The sequence below is a fragment of the Triticum dicoccoides genome, chromosome 4B (assembly GCF_002162155.2).
Source record: "Triticum dicoccoides isolate Atlit2015 ecotype Zavitan chromosome 4B, WEW_v2.0, whole genome shotgun sequence".
Lineage (NCBI taxonomy): Eukaryota > Viridiplantae > Streptophyta > Magnoliopsida > Poales > Poaceae > Triticum > Triticum dicoccoides.
The window spans coordinates 42905001-42921626 of record NC_041387.1 but is presented as its reverse complement, the minus strand read 5'-3'; the positions used below and the strand labels follow the sequence as shown (position 1 = coordinate 42921626).

At 47.3% G+C, this 16626-nt stretch overlaps 2 protein-coding genes across 3 annotated transcripts; both read right to left on the bottom strand.

Annotated features, from left to right (window-relative positions):
- Nucleotides 1–1882: 1882 nt before the first annotated feature.
- Nucleotides 1883–11000, bottom strand: LOC119294888 (phosphatidylinositol transfer protein PDR17-like). Of its 2 annotated transcripts, none has more exons than XM_037573163.1 (6): nucleotides 10799–11000; nucleotides 7753–7844; nucleotides 3448–3624; nucleotides 3266–3364; nucleotides 2939–3184; nucleotides 1883–2692 (listed from the first exon to the last, which is right to left on the bottom strand). In XM_037573163.1, exons 2-6 carry the CDS (start codon nucleotides 7813–7815, stop codon nucleotides 2399–2401), a joined length of 879 nt encoding a protein of 292 aa, XP_037429060.1. In that variant the 5' UTR covers nucleotides 7816–7844; nucleotides 10799–11000; the 3' UTR covers nucleotides 1883–2398. The 2 variants fall into 2 exon arrangements, with proteins under 2 accessions (XP_037429060.1, XP_037429061.1); XM_037573164.1 differs by having other exon boundaries at nucleotides 3553–3624.
- A 137-nt stretch (nucleotides 11001–11137) lies between these two features.
- Nucleotides 11138–16189, bottom strand: LOC119294887 (phosphatidylinositol transfer protein PDR17-like). The gene is made up of 6 exons (XM_037573162.1): nucleotides 15884–16189; nucleotides 13483–13572; nucleotides 12348–12524; nucleotides 12167–12265; nucleotides 11799–12044; nucleotides 11138–11647 (listed from the first exon to the last, which is right to left on the bottom strand). The coding sequence occupies exons 2-6, from the start codon at nucleotides 13543–13545 to the stop codon at nucleotides 11354–11356; spliced, it is 879 nt and encodes a 292-aa protein (XP_037429059.1). The 5' UTR covers nucleotides 13546–13572; nucleotides 15884–16189; the 3' UTR covers nucleotides 11138–11353.
- Between the last annotated feature and the right edge of the window lie 437 nt (nucleotides 16190–16626).

The following is a 16626-nucleotide window of genomic DNA, read 5'->3' as shown; positions in this document are numbered from 1 at the left end:
CAAACCGGTGGCGCGGACACCCACTCGCGCACCACTCCATTCCAGGAGAAGCGCGCGATGGGCTCGGGCTCGGGCTCCGGCTGCGGCTCCGGCTTGATGGGGGACGGCGGGGCCACCGGTGGCACCACGCTGTCGCCCGCCGCAGAGAGGGCAAGGGCCTGCGCCATTGCCGCCTAGTACCGGGCCTCCTCTTCCGCCTCCGCCGCCTCTGCTCTGCGCAGCTTGTCCTCCTCGCTCTCCCGGTAGACGGCCGCAAGGGCCGCCTGGTAGGCGTCCTCCGCCGCCTAGTCCTCCTCGCGGACAACGAGCGGCATTGGCGGCGACCTCCGGTCGACCTCGCGCACGCCCCGTCGCCTCGCCTCCTCGTGCTCGAAGGCGAACCACCTCGCTCAGTTGGGCGAGTCGGTTGCGTAGGCCTTGTCGAGGCACTGCTCCCGCGTCAGCAGCGCCCGCCGACGCCGCACCTCCTCCGCGTGAGCACGAGCCGTCCGCTGCGCCGCCGGCACTGGGACCCTATCTGGATCCAGATGCTAGTCGTGCGGCAGCGTCACGTCCGGATACGGCAGATGCTGGTGGTTCTGCCAGTGCCACTCTGCCTGGTGCACTGGCACGTTGACGCGCTGCCTCTGCCGGCGAGGCGCCGGCGGAGGTGGGAGGAACTCGGAGGGGAAAGGGGTGGCCGGGGACTTGCCCTTGGCCTTGCTGCCGCTGGCACTGGAGAAGAGGCCCATCTCGTTGTGGTTGTGATGGCTAGGGTTTGCCGGCAACGAGGGAGCAAAGGTGGGCAGATGTGGACGGCGAGTTTGGATGAGGACGGCCCCGCCGCACGGTCGGCTTAAAAAAGGACGAGCGTCGTCGCTGACGTGTGGGCCCGTCGTCATAAATTAAGCTGACCGCGTGGGCAGCAGGTAGTTGGACGGCTGCCATGTGGGGACGCGGCGGATAGCGAGAAGGCGCGCGAAGCGTCCGTTCGGCGTCCGTGCCAACGCATTTGGGGCGCAAATTTGGGCCGCAAATGCGTCGGTGCGGACGCGACGCGGACGTGATTTGGGTTTGGGTCGGCGCGTTGGGCTGCCACTTTTGTCCGCGCCGACCCAAACGGACGCAGGCGGACGAATTGGGTCGGCCCTTTGAAGTTGCTCTAAAATACGTCTAGATACCTCCATTTTCGCAACAAGTAATTCCGAACGGAGGGAATAGTATCTTATGGTTACTATATAATCAAGAGGCTCTAAAATTAAGAGGCTCGATGGAAACCTTTCCGCTCGTGGACTTGTGGTTACTATAGCTTGCACTGCGTTTCTTCTTCTATGCAAAGCGACACAACACGCCTTCTCTCGTGCAATGAGTCTTCACATCCGATCTGAAATCAGTGCATGTACGTAACCTCACATGTCCTTAGCCATTTGCAGGTTAGCCGCGAGCCGGTCCTAGCTTAGCTAGCAGACGTGCATTCTACACCGCTCCATGCCGTGTCTGGCCAAGTTTGTGCGCACATCCACACAGGTGTCACCATCTTATTCGTTATTGTTTGTCTTTATCCAAGTTGGATTCATTGTACCTTCCCCGTCCGGTAAGAAATGTATACACCATTTTGATTGGAAATTTGACTCTCTTTGCACCCCGAATGCTTCTGCCAATGTAGATGTTATTTAGCCTTCTCATTCCTTCCATTAATAATTCAATTTATAACTAACATCATTTGTAGTCCATTAGCGCCACAGCAACGGGATGTGGTCTATTGCAACATCACACAACTACTCCCTCCATTCCTAAATAGTATTTGTCTTTTTAGAGATTTCAAATATGAACTACCATATATGGATGTATATAGACATATTTTAGAGCATAGAGACATTCATTTTGCTCTGTATGTAGTCACTTGTTAAAATCTCTAGAAAGACAAATATTTAGAAACAGAGGGAGTATCTGACAAGTGATTGAGGCTACAGTTAATGCATGATAATTGAGCTTTACAGTCTTTGACCAGATGATCTGTTCCTCCACGTCTGGAACACCCCGCCTTTATATTCAACCTATTCTAAAATCTTTGTATCCACACTTCCTCCAAGCATGCTCCCATCAGACCATTTGGTGGGAAGGAGTACCACCAAATACAGAGTACCGCTAGATCTTTCTCTCGAAAAATAAATACCATTGGATCCTAATTAGCGTGTGGATATCTTGGCCAAGGGTGGTAATGAAATCACTTATTTTGTGATGAGCAAGTATAACCGTTGTTTGTAACATCATAAATTCACAAGCGAGATATTCTGCAGTTGCATTTCTTTATTTCTCTTTCAGAACTGTACCGAAGGCCATCGTAAGCTCATAATGGCTGCCTGATGCATCTCAATTTGCTTTAGCAACAGCCGGTGGGATGGCTGGCCAATGTTTCTCAACTTGCTTTAGCAACAGTTAGTGATGACTGCGATTTAACCGCAGGAACCGAGTGCCCGTTCGTGGCATGGTTACTGTCTGCCCCCCAAAAGCTTGCTGTTTTGATGTCATCCTTTGTCATCAACTTAGAGTAATCCTCATGGTTGTAGACAACATTGTTCTTCCCTCCAAACTCTACAGGAAGGACTTCTGGATCAATGTGGTTGTACATTGTCTTCATGCTCTCCTCGTTCTCCTTGTACACAAAGTTGAGTTTCTGGGCTGATTTCGGGTCAATCAATACTTTGAGAACCTGGGAGCATTTGAAACATTTATAAGTTGGTAAATAAGTATGGTACTCCCTCCGTCCCAAAATAATTGTCTCAACTTTGTACTAGGTTTAGTACAAAGTTGTACTAAGCTTGAGACACTTATTTTGTGACGGAGGAAATATCTTTTTTATATCGATCTATAGCTGTTTGTAAGAAAATATATAAAAGAGCTTCCTGGATAAAAATGAGACATGCAACACTACATTTATGAAGAAAAAAGGACACACCTTAAAAGAGGCCTCAAATATTTTGGGCGGATTGAACATAAATGCAGCTGAAAGTCTCTCCGGGTAATGGCTTTGCACGGTAGTCATACTCTCTCTGGAAGTCTTGAAGGGACTTCTATGGGCCAGTGTCCATCCTGTGAAGTCTATCAACCACACCATTTTGTCTTGACCTTGAGGCAGGTTGAGGACTGCATTCTCCAAGGTATATGTAAGATACTGCAACTGCCCTTCGTGAGATGATGTATTCTGAAATTGTTTCAGAAAAAAATACAGGTGAGTTCTAGGAGACTGGCAGTTCCCTAGCTAGGAACATTGTTGAGTTCTGACCTGCTTTGCAGGTCTCATTACAATCACGGTTCTCCCCTCTCTGTCTGTAAAAGGTGCCCTGTACATTTTACCTGTTTCTGCTTCAACAGAAACATCCGGCTAAATGGAAGAATAAAACAATTAATGAGGACTTTAGCTACTTGATGAATGCAAGCAAGGAAAATAGAAATAAACAAAATTACCCAGCGAATATCCTCAGGCCTCCTGGCTGCCCTCCACTTGAGACTTTCTTCCAGCATTTTTCTAGAATTGTCAACATTCCAGTTGCGGGCCTTGAGATATCTTACCAAGCATGCTTCACTGCAATATTTCTCTCCACGGGTGGACAAAGGCCCAAGTGCAGCTCTCAGTTCCTTGATCTGTCCCCAGGAGATTGTTACATTAGAGAATTGATGAGAAAATAGCAGACATGTTTGAATTAACAGAATAGAATAATAAATACTCCCTTCGTTTTTGTACACAAGACCACTATCCCATTTTTCATATACCAAGAAAATTAAGATAACTAATACATAGCACAATTAATTATGTGAAAAACCTCTCGTGATTTAGGCTGATTAAATATGTTGCATGTGGTGCCTCTTTCTCTATGGCTGCATGCAACATTCGCATTAATAAGCATCATCATACAAGGCAAAAATCTAATTGATTTTTCTCGGGAAGGAATAGAGGCATTGTAGAGATGCAAATTGTATTTTTGTAAGTGGCCTTGTCAATAAAATCAGAGGGAGTACGTGTGAACCTTGTATGCTTTATACAAATAACAATGAACATTAGTTGAACCTTGTATCTGTATGCGGTTGGAGCGGGAGGCCAGGGAGGTTTTTACCCAATATGGGTGATAGCATAATCTCTGGATCGGTTCACCGCCTGCTTCGACATACTTTTCTGTTGTTGATATGCCGGTTTTTATCTTTTCTTTTGTTACACTGTGTGTTTGGCTCTATGCATCTTAGCTATGCAGAGACCGGCTGTTGTTGATAATGTATCCGCTTAATGCTACATTTTAAGTTACAAAAGCGCCCTTTATTAAAACGAAATAACAGGCACAACAGTTCTCTGTGACAAGAACTTATATTTTTTATCACTGTAGTCCCCTTACGAGCTTCTAGTCAACTGGAAACAAAAGGGCTCATAAGAAAGCTCCTGGAGGCTCTGGTTCAAAAGGGGACTATGGTGATTCGGTTGCAACATACAGGTATATGTATAACTGGATGAAAAAAATGCTTGGTCAGACATTTCACTCCTAAAATTCTACATCCTGTGATTTTGTGCAAAACAAAATCTCTACTAGTAGACTACGCGAACCCTGAATTGTTGACAAAACACTATGCCAAGTAAACCACATTTTGCAAATGGTCATTATCATAAGAGGGTTTGACCATGCTTGCAAGGAAGTATCAGAAGTACTGGATGCGGAGAGTGCGGAGGAGCATGTTCAAGGGACATCGAGTGTTGAATCTGAAGAGGTCACGAGGGCATTTGACGCTGATGGACGACTACTTTGCCCCTGATGCTCTATTGTGGACAATTTTTGTCCGCGCTTTTGGATGCGAAAAAATATTTTTGATCGCCTCTACAATGGTGTCCAGGCCTATGATGACTACTTCAACTTGAAGAAGGATGTCATTGGAAAAATTGGATTCTCTGGTTACCTGTAGTGCATGGCTGCATTGAGGATGCTCGACTATGGCACAACCATAGACTCGTGGGACAAGAACCTCCGGATATCTGAAAGCACATGTGTAGTTGCCATGGTTAGGTTTTCTACTGCACTGGTCAAGGTGTTGGACTGCAGTACTTGAAAGAACGAACTGTCGCAAACACTGAAAGGTCATGGCACTCTGAGAAGCAAGAGGGTGGCCAGGTATACTCGGATCTCTTGATTGAATGCACTAGAGATGGAATAACTGCCCATATGTTGTACACGGGCAATATCATGGCTATGTCAAGAAGCCCACCATCCTTCTTGAAGTTGTTGCATCACAAGACCTCTGGACTTGGCACACTTTCTTTGGCATGCCTGGGTCACAATGACATCAACATGCTGCAGCGGTCTCCATTGTTTGCTAGGTTGACTGAAGGAGATGCTCCTGCGTGCAACTATACCATCAATGGTCATGACTACAACATGGGCTACTATCTGGTTGATGGTATCTATCCTCCGTGGACGACCTTCTTGAAGACCATCTCCGAGCATGTTGCTTAGAAAAGAGCTCACTTTGCCCAAAGACAAGAAGGTAGAAAGTATGTGTAGAGGGCATTTGGAGTGTTGTAAGCCCGTTTTGCAGTTGTTCGGGGACGTGTAAAAATTTGGGATCCAGAGACCTTGTGGGAGGTGATAACGACTTGTGTGATCATGCTCAACATAATTGTGGATGATGAGGGTGAAGGAGTTATCGAAGGTATGGAATTTGAGAACATGGGTGATCTCATCGAACTTCCGGCTCAGAACCCGATCACGTTTGAGAATGCATCAACATATTTGGCATCGAGGAACTCATGTACAACTTAAGAATAATTTGATTGAGCATCCATGGGCGTTTAACGGGGACAACTAGAAAATAAGTTGAATTCAAGTTTGACAATTTTTTAAACTCAACTTTTGGATTTTAATATTTAAATTTGAACTTGTGTTCAGTACTCAAAGAATTATGCTCATCTATAGTTAGTTTGAGTATTGCAGACTTTAGACAAAAAACATGGGTGGATGTTTGATGCACAGAGTTGGATGGTCGGCTCCTGTATCTGTGTCTACAGATGGGTCCGGATGCGTCTACAGATGGATAGTGAGTCCGATTTGGGGGACGGCATTGGAGATGCCCTAACTGTGGAGTTGTGCGTGCATAAAACCGAGAGTTGTTATCATGAAGAACAATATATTCCATGAGTCGCCCCCGCGTGGGAGGCCGGGAGGCCCCCAGATCCCGTCGGCCGGCCCTCCCCCTCTCCTCATCCTCCTCCCTCGCCGACGCCCAAGGGCGCGGCCAAGCGAAGCCTTGCCGTCGCCGGCGGCGGCGGGGACTCGGGCCCTCTCGCTCGTGTGGGGCTGGCGCGGGCCGGCGCCCCCGGGCTGGAGTGTGGACGGGCCCGACGCCACGACGGGTGGTGGCGGCGCCTCGGCGACTTTGCTCCCTCGCAGCAGAAGGCCTTGCGATCTGGTGCGTCGCGGTCGCCAGGGACGGCAGCGGCGTGACCGGATCGGTTCGCGGCGGCGCGGCCGGATCCATGCCCAAGCGTGGGCCTTGATCGCTGGTCTGCCGTCGGCACGGTAGCAGGTGCGACTCGTCGGCAGCTGGGCAGATCCGTCGGGATTCTACCCTTGTCTGGTTCTTGACAACGCGGGCAACTCCGGGGGAAACCCTAGATCTCCTTGGGATCGAGCGATGGTGGCGCTTTTGCGTCGTAGTCCCTCTTTAGGGCATCGTTTTGGAGTTTACTCCGGTTGAAGGGACCAGCAACGTCGGCGGCACACGTCTGGTGGAGCAACTGCCGATGAAAATCGCGTCGACTACGGTCATGGCGAACGATTGCGGCGTCTTAGATGTCGTTCCCTTGTCGAGGCATCGTCGTTGCAGTCTGCGTCATCAGGCTCGGGATGCTCCGGGGGAAACCCTAGATCTGGGTCTTCCGGATCGGATGATGATGGCGTGTTATCGCTTTCCCTCCCGGGGGCATCGTTTTGGAGCAAGTGATGGCTGGGGGGATGGTGGAGCGGTGCTTCATCTCAAACATTGATGGCGGCGGATATTGGCGGCATGGCGCTGTGGAGGCTCGGCGTCCGATGCGCGGAGATGGACTCGCGCAGGAGAAGGTAGCTGTCTGGCGTCATGGTGACGTCGATGGCTGAGTGGCCAAACAAGGTATAAGCCTTTATATGATCTGAAGACGAACCTGTAGAAGATGGCGGCGACGACACACGAGTGCGTCTGACCGGATTGTGCCCCAGACCCGGTATGTGGCTCGGCTGGGGCTTCCGGCTTTTGATGCTAGGCTTAGGTGAGTGGTCTGGGTAGTGGCCCAGCTAGCACCCCTTCATCATATGGATAGGAGTAGCGGCAGATGTTGCCAAGATGGTGGATTCATGCATATTGTTGTAATACTTTGTAAGGTCCTCGAGAATAATCAATAAAGTGGCCGTATGCATCTCCCAGATGCAAAGCCCGGGGGTCATCCTTCTTTTCTAAAAAATATATATATTACATGACAAGTGAAGATCTATTACAGCAAAGAGATAAGAACAACCAGTTTGCGTCCCAACAAATGTATGTGTGAGATAAAGTGAAATAATGACCTTATTTCACATCTTTTGAGCTACTATTTGGTTAAATTAAGTTTGTAGTTTGACCATTTTCATTTGATAACAAATGCACATAAGGACGAAGCTGCGGCCACCATGAAACTTTTTATTTAACTAGCAGTCATGAAATTTGCATGATAACGGCTCCACAAGGAAACCAGAGTATGATATTGTTTTTCAATAATACCTTTGCTTGTCTTTGCTCAACATCATCTAAATCAAAATGAGAAGCTTGCTTTCTCCAAAACATGTTTTCTTCAACTCTCAATGATGCTCAACCTTGAAACAAAAAATGCATTGGAGCAAAATTAGGTAACAGTTGCCAACCCTTGTGTAAACCCACTTCAAATGTTTGAGTAGAGTACAATTACATTTTAAATAGTACTTGCAAGAAAATACCAATTTATATGAATGCATATGTATTCAAGAACTATCAAATATCTATTGAAGAACAAAAGAATTTGAAACGATGGTCAATTAGAGCAACTCCAACGGGGCGCCCATTTCATCCGCCGCCGTCCGTTTGGGTCGGCGCGGACAAAATAGGAGGCCCAGTGCGCTGACCCAAACCCAAATCGAGTCCTCTTCGCGTCCGCGCCGACGCATTTGCGGCCCAAATTTGCGCCCCAATTGCGTCGGCACGGACGCGTAACGGACGCCACGCACGCCTTCTCAGTGTCCGCCACGGCCCCACCAGGCGGTCGTCCAACCGCCCGCCACCTTGCTGGTCAGATTAATTTATGACCCCGGGCCCACACGTCAGCAAAGGAGGTCGTCCTTTTTTAAGCCGACCGTGCGGCGGGGCCGTCCTCATCCAGCCCCCGTCCCCATCTAGCCACACTCGCTCCCCCGTCGTCGGCAAACCCTAGCCAACCCTAGCCACCCCAGCCGTGCCAAATGGGGCTCTTCTTCGGCGCCGGCAGCAGTAGCAAGGCGAAGGGCAAGTCACTCGCCGTCTCTTTCCCCGCGGAGTTCCTCCCACCTCTGCCGGCGCCGACTCGCTGCCTCGCTGCCAGAGGCAGCGCATGAACGTGCCCGTGCACCAGGCGGAGTGGCACTGGCAGCACCGCGTGCCTCTGCCGTACCCCGACGCCACCCTACCGCACGACTGGCATCTGGATCCGAAGAGGATCCCAGTGTCAGCGGCGCCGCGGTCGGCTAGGGCGCACGCGTAGGAGCTGCGTCACCAGCAGGCGCTGCTGACGCTGGAGCAGCGCCGCGATCCCGCCTACGCCTCCGACTCGTCCAACTGGGCGAGCTGGTTCGCCTTCGAGCACGAGGATGCGAGGCGACACAGCGTGCGCGAGGTCGACTATAGCCTGCCGTCGCCCCGCTCATCGTCCGTGAGGAGGACCAGGCGACGGAGGATGCCTACCAGGCGACCCTTGCGGCGGTCTACCGGGAGAGCGAGAAGGACGAGCCGCGCAGGGCGGACGCGGTGGAGGAAGAGGAGGCTCGGTACGAGGCGGCATGGCGCAGGCCATTGCCCTCTTCGCGGTGGGCGACTGCGTGGTGCCGCCGGTGGCCCCGCCAACCCCTCCCAGCTGCCTCGTCAAAGCCGAGCCGCAACCGGAGCCGGAGCCAGAGCCCATCGAGCGCTACTCCTAGACGGGAGTAGTGCGCGAGTGGGTCAGCGCCCCGCCGATCTGGATGGGGGTGACGCCGGCGCAAGAGACGGCGTACCTCGAGCAATGGCGCAAGCGATGGCTGGCCGAGGAGCGTCGTCGCGGCCAGTACGAGGAGATGCTCGAGCGTGACCTCGAGGAGGAGCAGCGCGAGGCCGAGGAGGAGGCACGTTAGGCCGCGGCAGCACAAGCGGCCGCACAGCCCCCGGCGTCGGCACTGCCCGCGGCCGACATCGTCGCCGCCTGGAACACTGCGTTCCCCTGGGTCGGCCCTGCACCAACGCTCATCGACCTCACCGACCCCGAGGAGGAGGACGACTCCGCCGCCTAGGGCAGCGCGCCGCCTCGTAGTTTAGGTTGTTTTTACTTTTATTTAATGCTAATGTGTGGACGTGTGGGCTATCGCCGGCCTTCCTGGCCGGCTTTAATGTTTAATTAAGTTGTTTTTATTTTAAATATGCATGCATTGCTTTTTTTTGTCGGCACCGTCAAAATGGGTCGGGCCAGCGTTGGGCGCATACGCCGACACAAACGCGGAAGCGGACGTCTGTGTCCGCTTGGCCGACCCAAACGGACAAAAAAGGGACAAAATCGCCGTCCGTTTGTGTCGGCCGTTGGAGTTGCTCTTAATATACATGCTTTATTCTGCACAATTGATATGAATGCATATGTATGGAAAATATAATTTCTTGTTTGACCAGACTTTCAAATGAGTTTATAGTGGCTTTTGAGAGAAACACAAACCTAGACAGGATGAAATAAGGGTTCATACTAATGTTAGGTTCATCATGCAATAATTTTCCACACTATAAGTATTTGATGTTATAGATGTTAGCAATTTTTCCTATAGGCTTGGTCAAATACAGAGAACTTTGACTTAAGACAAAGCTAATTCAAAAGATTTGAAACGGAGGTATTAGTTCGAATTCTAGTGTGCTACTCCATTAATTTTGTCTGTGAGCATGTGAGGCCCGCATGTCAGTTCTATCTTCTTCCTCTAAAATTCTCCATGGAGGATCTAAGATCAGGGGTTGGGGGGGGAGGAAGGTGGATGACGGCACAGAGCCCCCACTCCTGTCCGTCCTCGCTCTCCCCGCAACGGCGCTCCCCGCCGTCGTCTCCAGCCTGGAGGCCGCTGCCCAGTGGAAGGCGCGCAGCTACCTCCCCAGCGCCGTCCCGTCGGCCTGGTGGTCACGCAGGGTCCCCTTCACCCAGCCGCTGCCGCCGGCCGTGGACTCGGCAAAGGAAGAGGAGGGGAGAAGGTTCCCCCGCCTCCAGCGCGTGCGGGTGGCTCCATCTCTCGATCCAGGCACCGCCGATGGGGCGTGGTACCCTCTGCAACGCCATGCTGTGATGTTCGTACTAGCTAGCAGAGTTACCGTGACATGAAACAGAGAACTACGAATTCTTGATGGATGGTTTCACAGAGACAAGCGCAAGATTTGTCAATCACCAAGGGCAGGGAATATGTATAACCCGAGCACGAGAAGTTCAATACATCAGCAGAATATGAATGGGACAGAAATCCACCACAACAGTTCTCAATCCAGCAGCAAGACAGCAAGAGCAGGAAATGAAAAGTGGATCAAGAAAAATCTCCGTACGTACCAGGACCGACCACGAGAGGAGAGGAGCCCCCAGGGAGACGGACCGGGCCTGCGACTATGACCAATAACGCGGGATTGCGAGATTCACCGACGCAATGCCGGCAAGACCTGCACAGGCGTCGGCGGCTGGCGTTATTAAAATTTAAAAAGAGAGGCGCCGAGAGAGTTGGACAGAGGGAGGAGATGGGCCGAGGAAGCAACACCGAAACGACGCGGTGGAATGGATCTGGATCTGTGGAATCACGCTGTTGCGGTTGAGTGTCAGCTGAAGCGTTTTGGTAACACGCCGCCATGCCGGCATCGCTGAAATGCGCCAAAGGGCTTTGAATTCTTTAGTGTGTCAAATTGTTGGTCAAGGGAATATGGAATTGTTGTAATAACTATTTTTGTAACATCACAAGCGAGATATTCCGCAGTTACATTTATTTATCCAAACATCCGCAACTTATATCGATGCATTCCTCTTTCAGAGCTGTACCAAGAACTGTCACAATGGCTCACTGAAGCTCCTCAACCAACTTCTGCAATAACAGATAAGATGGCTTGCCGATGTTCCTCAACTCGCTTTAGCAACAATTAGTGACGACTGCGGTTTAACCTCAGGAACCGAGTCCACGTTGACGACATGGCTAACATCTGCTGCCCAAAAGCTTGCTCTTTTGATGTCATCCTTTATCATCAACTTAGAGTAATCCTCATGGTTGTACACGACATTGTTCTTCCCTCCAAACTCCACAGGAAGGACTTCTGGATCAATGTGGCTGTACATTGTCTTCATGCTCTCTTCGTTCTCCTTGTACACGAAGTTCAGCTTCTGGGCTGATTTCGGGTCAACCAGTACTTTGAGAACCTGAAACCATTTGAAACATTTAAGTTGGAAAATTAGTATGGTACTTATTCGTATCGATCTATAGTTTTTTTTTCAAACCAAAGAGCTTCCTGAATAAAAGGAAGACATGCAACAGTATGTTTTATGAAGCGGTAATGTTCAAAGACTACACCTTAAAAGAAGCCTCAAATACTTTGGGCGGATTGAACAGAAACGCAATTGAAAGCCTCTCCGGGTAATGGTTTTGCAGGACATTCATACAGTCTCTGGCAGTCTTGAAGGGGGTTGCATGGGCCAGTGTCCATCCTGTGAAGTCTATCAGCCACACCATTTTGTCATGACCTTCAGGCAGGCTGAGGACTGCATTCTCCAAGGTATATACAAGATATTGCAACTGCCCTTCGTGAGACGATGTATTCTGAAATTGTGAAAAAAAAATTATACAGGTAAGTTCTAGCAAGGATAAGCAAGCTAGAAACTGGCAATTCTGATTTCTGAAGCTAAGAACATGTTCTTTTAATTTTAAGCTAGAGTTCTTTCCTGCTTTGCAGGCCTCATTACAACCACGGTTCTCCCCTCTCTATCTGTGAAAGTGGCCCTGTACATTTTACCCGTTTCTGCTTCAACGGAAACATCCGGCTGAAATGAAGAATGAGACAGTTAATGGAATGTTAAGCTACTTGATTAATGCAAGCAAGGAAAATGAAAAGAAAACTATTACCCAGCGAATATCCTCAGGTCTCTTAGCGGCCCTCCACTTGATACTTTCTTCCAGCATTTTTCTAGACTTGTCAACATTCCAGTTGCGGGCCTCGAGATATCTTACCAAGCATGCTTCATCACAATATTTCTTTCCACGGGCAGAAAAAGGCCCAAGTGCAGCTTTTAGTTCCTTGATCTGTCCCCATGAGATTTTTACATGAGAGCATTGATGAGAAAATAGTGGGCAGGTTTGAATTAACAGACTAGAATAATAAATATGTGTAAAGCCTGTATGCTTTATACAGATAACGATGAACAAAAGTTCTCTGCGACAAGAACTAGTATTTTTTTTTATCACCGTCCGTAGTCCCCTTACGAGCTTCCAGTGAAGTGGAAATGAAGGCTCTGTCTCAAAAGGGGACTACGGTGATTCGGTTACAACATACATATTACAGGTAGATGAAAGAATGTGTGGTCAGACATTTCAGACTCCTAAAATCTACAGTGTGGGATTTTGTGCAAAATAAAATTTAACTAGTAGACTGTGTGAACTCCGAATTGCTGACAAAAGACTATGCTAAGTAAGACACATTTTTTCAAAAGACTACCAGAGGGTGATATGTGATCATCCTTTGCAAGGAAGTATCTGAAATACATTATACAGCTGGAATGATCCATTTATATTCCTTTGAGCAGAACAACATACACAAACTGCAGATAACTTTGTAACCCGGAGTTGTCTGTGCATAAAACCAATCATTATCATGGAAAAACAAATATTCCATGAAAGTTGAAGACAGAATGACAGAAAATTAACTCATAACACAAGGACTGAGAATAAGCTGATTGGGTCACAATAAATGTATAGTATGTATGCAGAAGATAAGCTGATATAATTCCCCTTTCTTCTTGATTTACCATGACATGATCTTTCGGGCTTCTACTTGGCTATATTACAGTTTGACCATTTTCATTTTATTATAAATGCAACTAAGGCTGAAGCCCGAGATAGACAAATGCAGCCACCATGAATTTTTTTACCTTTTCTTTTTCTTATCAGGCGGTCAATATTGTAATTTATTTACTAGAAGCCATAAAATCTGCATGCTAATAGTTCCACAAGGTAACGATAATATGATAATTTTGAAAAATACCTTTGCTTGTCTCTGCTCAGCATCATCTGAATCGAAATGAGAAGCTTGCTTTTTCCGAAACATGTTCCCTTTAACTCAATGACGATCAACCTTTAAACAGAAAAGGTATTTGGAACAAAATTAGGTGATAGTGGCCAACCGTTGTGCAAACCCACTTCAAATGTTCGAGTGCAGTTACATTTTAAATAGTGCGTGCAAGAACAATAAAATATCTATTGAAGAATAACAGAATTTGAAATGATGATCAATTAATGTACATGCATGATTCTGCACAATTGATATGAATTCATATGTATCAAAAATATAATTTCTTGTTTGACCAGACTTCGAAATAAGTTTATAGTGGCTTTTGAGAGAAACACAAACCTAGACACTAGATGAAAAATATCAAGACTCTGAAAGTTGGTTGCAAATCCAATGAGAGATGCTTGATGCTATCTCACATTTCTTTTGGCACTGTAAAAACTTCAATCACAACACTATAGAACGGCAATTACAGTTGCTCACAAGGTGATAATAATATACCCCTGTTTCAAGTTCTAGCTTTGCCCTAATTCAAACTTCTTTAAGTTTGACCAAGTCTAGAAGAAATATATCGACATCTACAACACCAAACTAATTTTGGTACATTCATCATAAAATATATTTTCAAACTATAAATATTTGATGTTATAGATATTAGCATTTTTTCTACACGCTTGGTCAAATATTGAGAAGTTCGACTTAAGACAGAGCTAGAACTTCAAATAGTTTGAAACAAAGTGCGTAAATATTCATACTCCAAAGTATATATGTCCGAAGATTACCAAACAATTACTGTGAATATTCATACTCCAAAGTATATATATCGTACCTACCATTACTGTGAACTCTCACTAAATTATAGACCACAAATATTCGGACCCCATTTCAACATAAATCAATAAGAGCATTAGCTTCAAATTGTCTCTATCAGTGCAAGGCGATGGTTGCATACTTCCCCTATTTGCTACTATCATGTACCAGTTCAGTACGTACACCAGCCAAATGTCAATCCCCATTGACGTGGGCCTAATCACTGTACCAGACTATGATACGCAAAACACCAGCAGTTCACTCAATGAAAAGGTACAACCCCTATTAAAATCTGCTGTCAATCTCCTGTAACGCTACAAAACAGAAATTGAAGGGACAAAAGGTAATGACAATATACCCCATCCATTTCAAATAATTTGAGTTTGATCAACATCTATAACACCAAATTATTTTCTTTAGATTCATCATAAAATATATTTCTGCACGATATATATTTAATGCTGTGGATATGAGCACATTTGTATATGAACTTGGTGAAATATATCAGCACATTTTTCTATAAACTTGACTCCGAACAAAGGTATAGCTTCAAATAATTTGAAACAGAGGGATATTTAGATTTCTAGCCTATTAATGCATGGTATACTTTGTGTGTCAATATTCGTATTTGAGACTACCAAACAATTAATCTTACCATATTGTCAGGTCTGAATGGATTATAGACCACAAATATTTTCGCATAATAAATAAATAAGAACAATGATTTTATAATTTGTCTCTATCAGCACAAAACGATGGGTGCCTCGTTCCCTTATTTTGCTATCATGTATCAATTTGGTACGCGCACAAGCCAAATGTCAAGCCTGTTAACATCGTCCTAATCACTGTACCAGACTATAACACGCAAAACAAGCAGTTAGCTCAATGGAAAAGTACAACCCCTAGAGAGATCTGCTGCCTCCTCTAGAAAAAATGTTTTTTTTTAAAAAAAAGGAGGATTACCCCCGGCCTCTGCCTCCTGTGGAAACAATGGTGACATCTGTCAAGCAATGCTACACAAAGGCCAAGTAAACCTATGGTAGTTGTAACATGGCACCAGGTCGGATCGCAACATCCATTTTTTCAAATCACGTGGCCGCGAAATGTGCCTAAGTGGCAAGTGTTATTGCTCGATCGACTTTGACCTCTGAGGGAAAAGTTCGTGGAAGCTGAAGGTTCAACACGTTACTTTTATCATCTCGATGCGCAGAAATCCCAGATCTCCCAAGACAGCACGAATCAGACAGAATAAGGCTAAAGATTTCTGAATACTTAAGTCTCTATTGTTGGTGCTACGCAGCTTTCCCCCCTACAGGATGTTCTGATGTTCATGGTTTCATACACGTAGAGTTACAGTTACGTGAAACAGAGAACGACGGATTCTTGATGGATGGTTTCAGAGAGACAAGCGCAAGATTTATCAGTCACCAAGGGCAGGTATTACAACCCGGGCACGAGGAGTTCAATACATCATCGGAACATGAATGGGCAAGAATCCACCACAGCAGTTGTCAATCCAGCAAGAACAGGAAATGAAAAGTGAACAAAGAAAAATCTCCATGCGTACCAGGATCGACCACGAGAGGAGAGGAGCCCCCGGCAGACGAACCAGACCTGCGAGGATGTCCAAGAACCGGGGTTCCGAGACTCCCTGACGCAATGGCGGCGAGACCTGGACGGGCGTTAAGAAGAGAGAGATGTCGAGACGAGAGAGTTGGGCTGGACTTTTCTTTCTCCTCAGTCTTGAGTCCTGACCTCTCGGGTAGGGAGCGCAAGAATAATCAAAGAGAGGGAGGAGATGAGATGGGCCGGGGAAGCAACGCGGAAACGACGCCGTGGCGGGGAAGGGGCTTGTGGACGATGAAGCGCTTTGCGGAGTGGTTAATGACTTGCGCCAAAGGGCTTTGGATTCTGACGGGTGGGATCGGGTCCGGTGGCAAACTTTCCTAGTAGTGGACATCGCACCAGATGTGTAACGGGACCCCCCAAAATATCGTCTCTTTCGGCACAGAAGAAGGCCGGCAGTCCCGAGAACGGCGTTTCGGTGCCGGGGTGCATCTGCACCTGGTAAAAAAAAATCGTAAAAAATTAAAAAAAATTCAAAAAATTCCAAAAAAAATTGGGTGGTAGACAATTTGATGCGTGAGGTACGCTCCAATTTTCAAAACATTTGGACTTCTGTGCAGCTCTCAGCAAAAATGACAAATCAGACCAGAACAGTATATGAACAGTACACATTTTTACAGACCTCCAATTTGTCTTTTTTTGCTGAGAGCTGCACAGAAGTCCAAATGTTTTGAAAATTGGAGC

Excerpts from the sequence above, each read along its gene's own strand:
- LOC119294888 (XM_037573163.1), bottom strand. The coding sequence starts at position 7,815 with ATGTTTTGGAGAAAGCAAGCTTCTCATTTTGATTTAGATGATGTTGAG. Across the intron at positions 3,365-3,447 it reads GGCCTGAGGATATTCGCTGG|CCGGATGTTTCTGTTGAAGC; the intron begins GTAATTTTGTTT and ends TCTTCCATTTAG. Across the intron at positions 3,185-3,265 it reads TAATGAGACCTGCAAAGCAG|AATACATCATCTCACGAAGG; the intron begins GTCAGAACTCAA and ends AAACAATTTCAG.
- LOC119294887 (XM_037573162.1), bottom strand. The coding sequence starts at position 13,545 with ATGTTTCGGAAAAAGCAAGCTTCTCATTTCGATTCAGATGATGCTGAG. Across the intron at positions 12,266-12,347 it reads GACCTGAGGATATTCGCTGG|CCGGATGTTTCCGTTGAAGC; the intron begins GTAATAGTTTTC and ends TCTTCATTTCAG. Across the intron at positions 11,648-11,798 it reads TATTTGAGGCTTCTTTTAAG|GTTCTCAAAGTACTGGTTGA; the intron begins GTGTAGTCTTTG and ends AAATGGTTTCAG.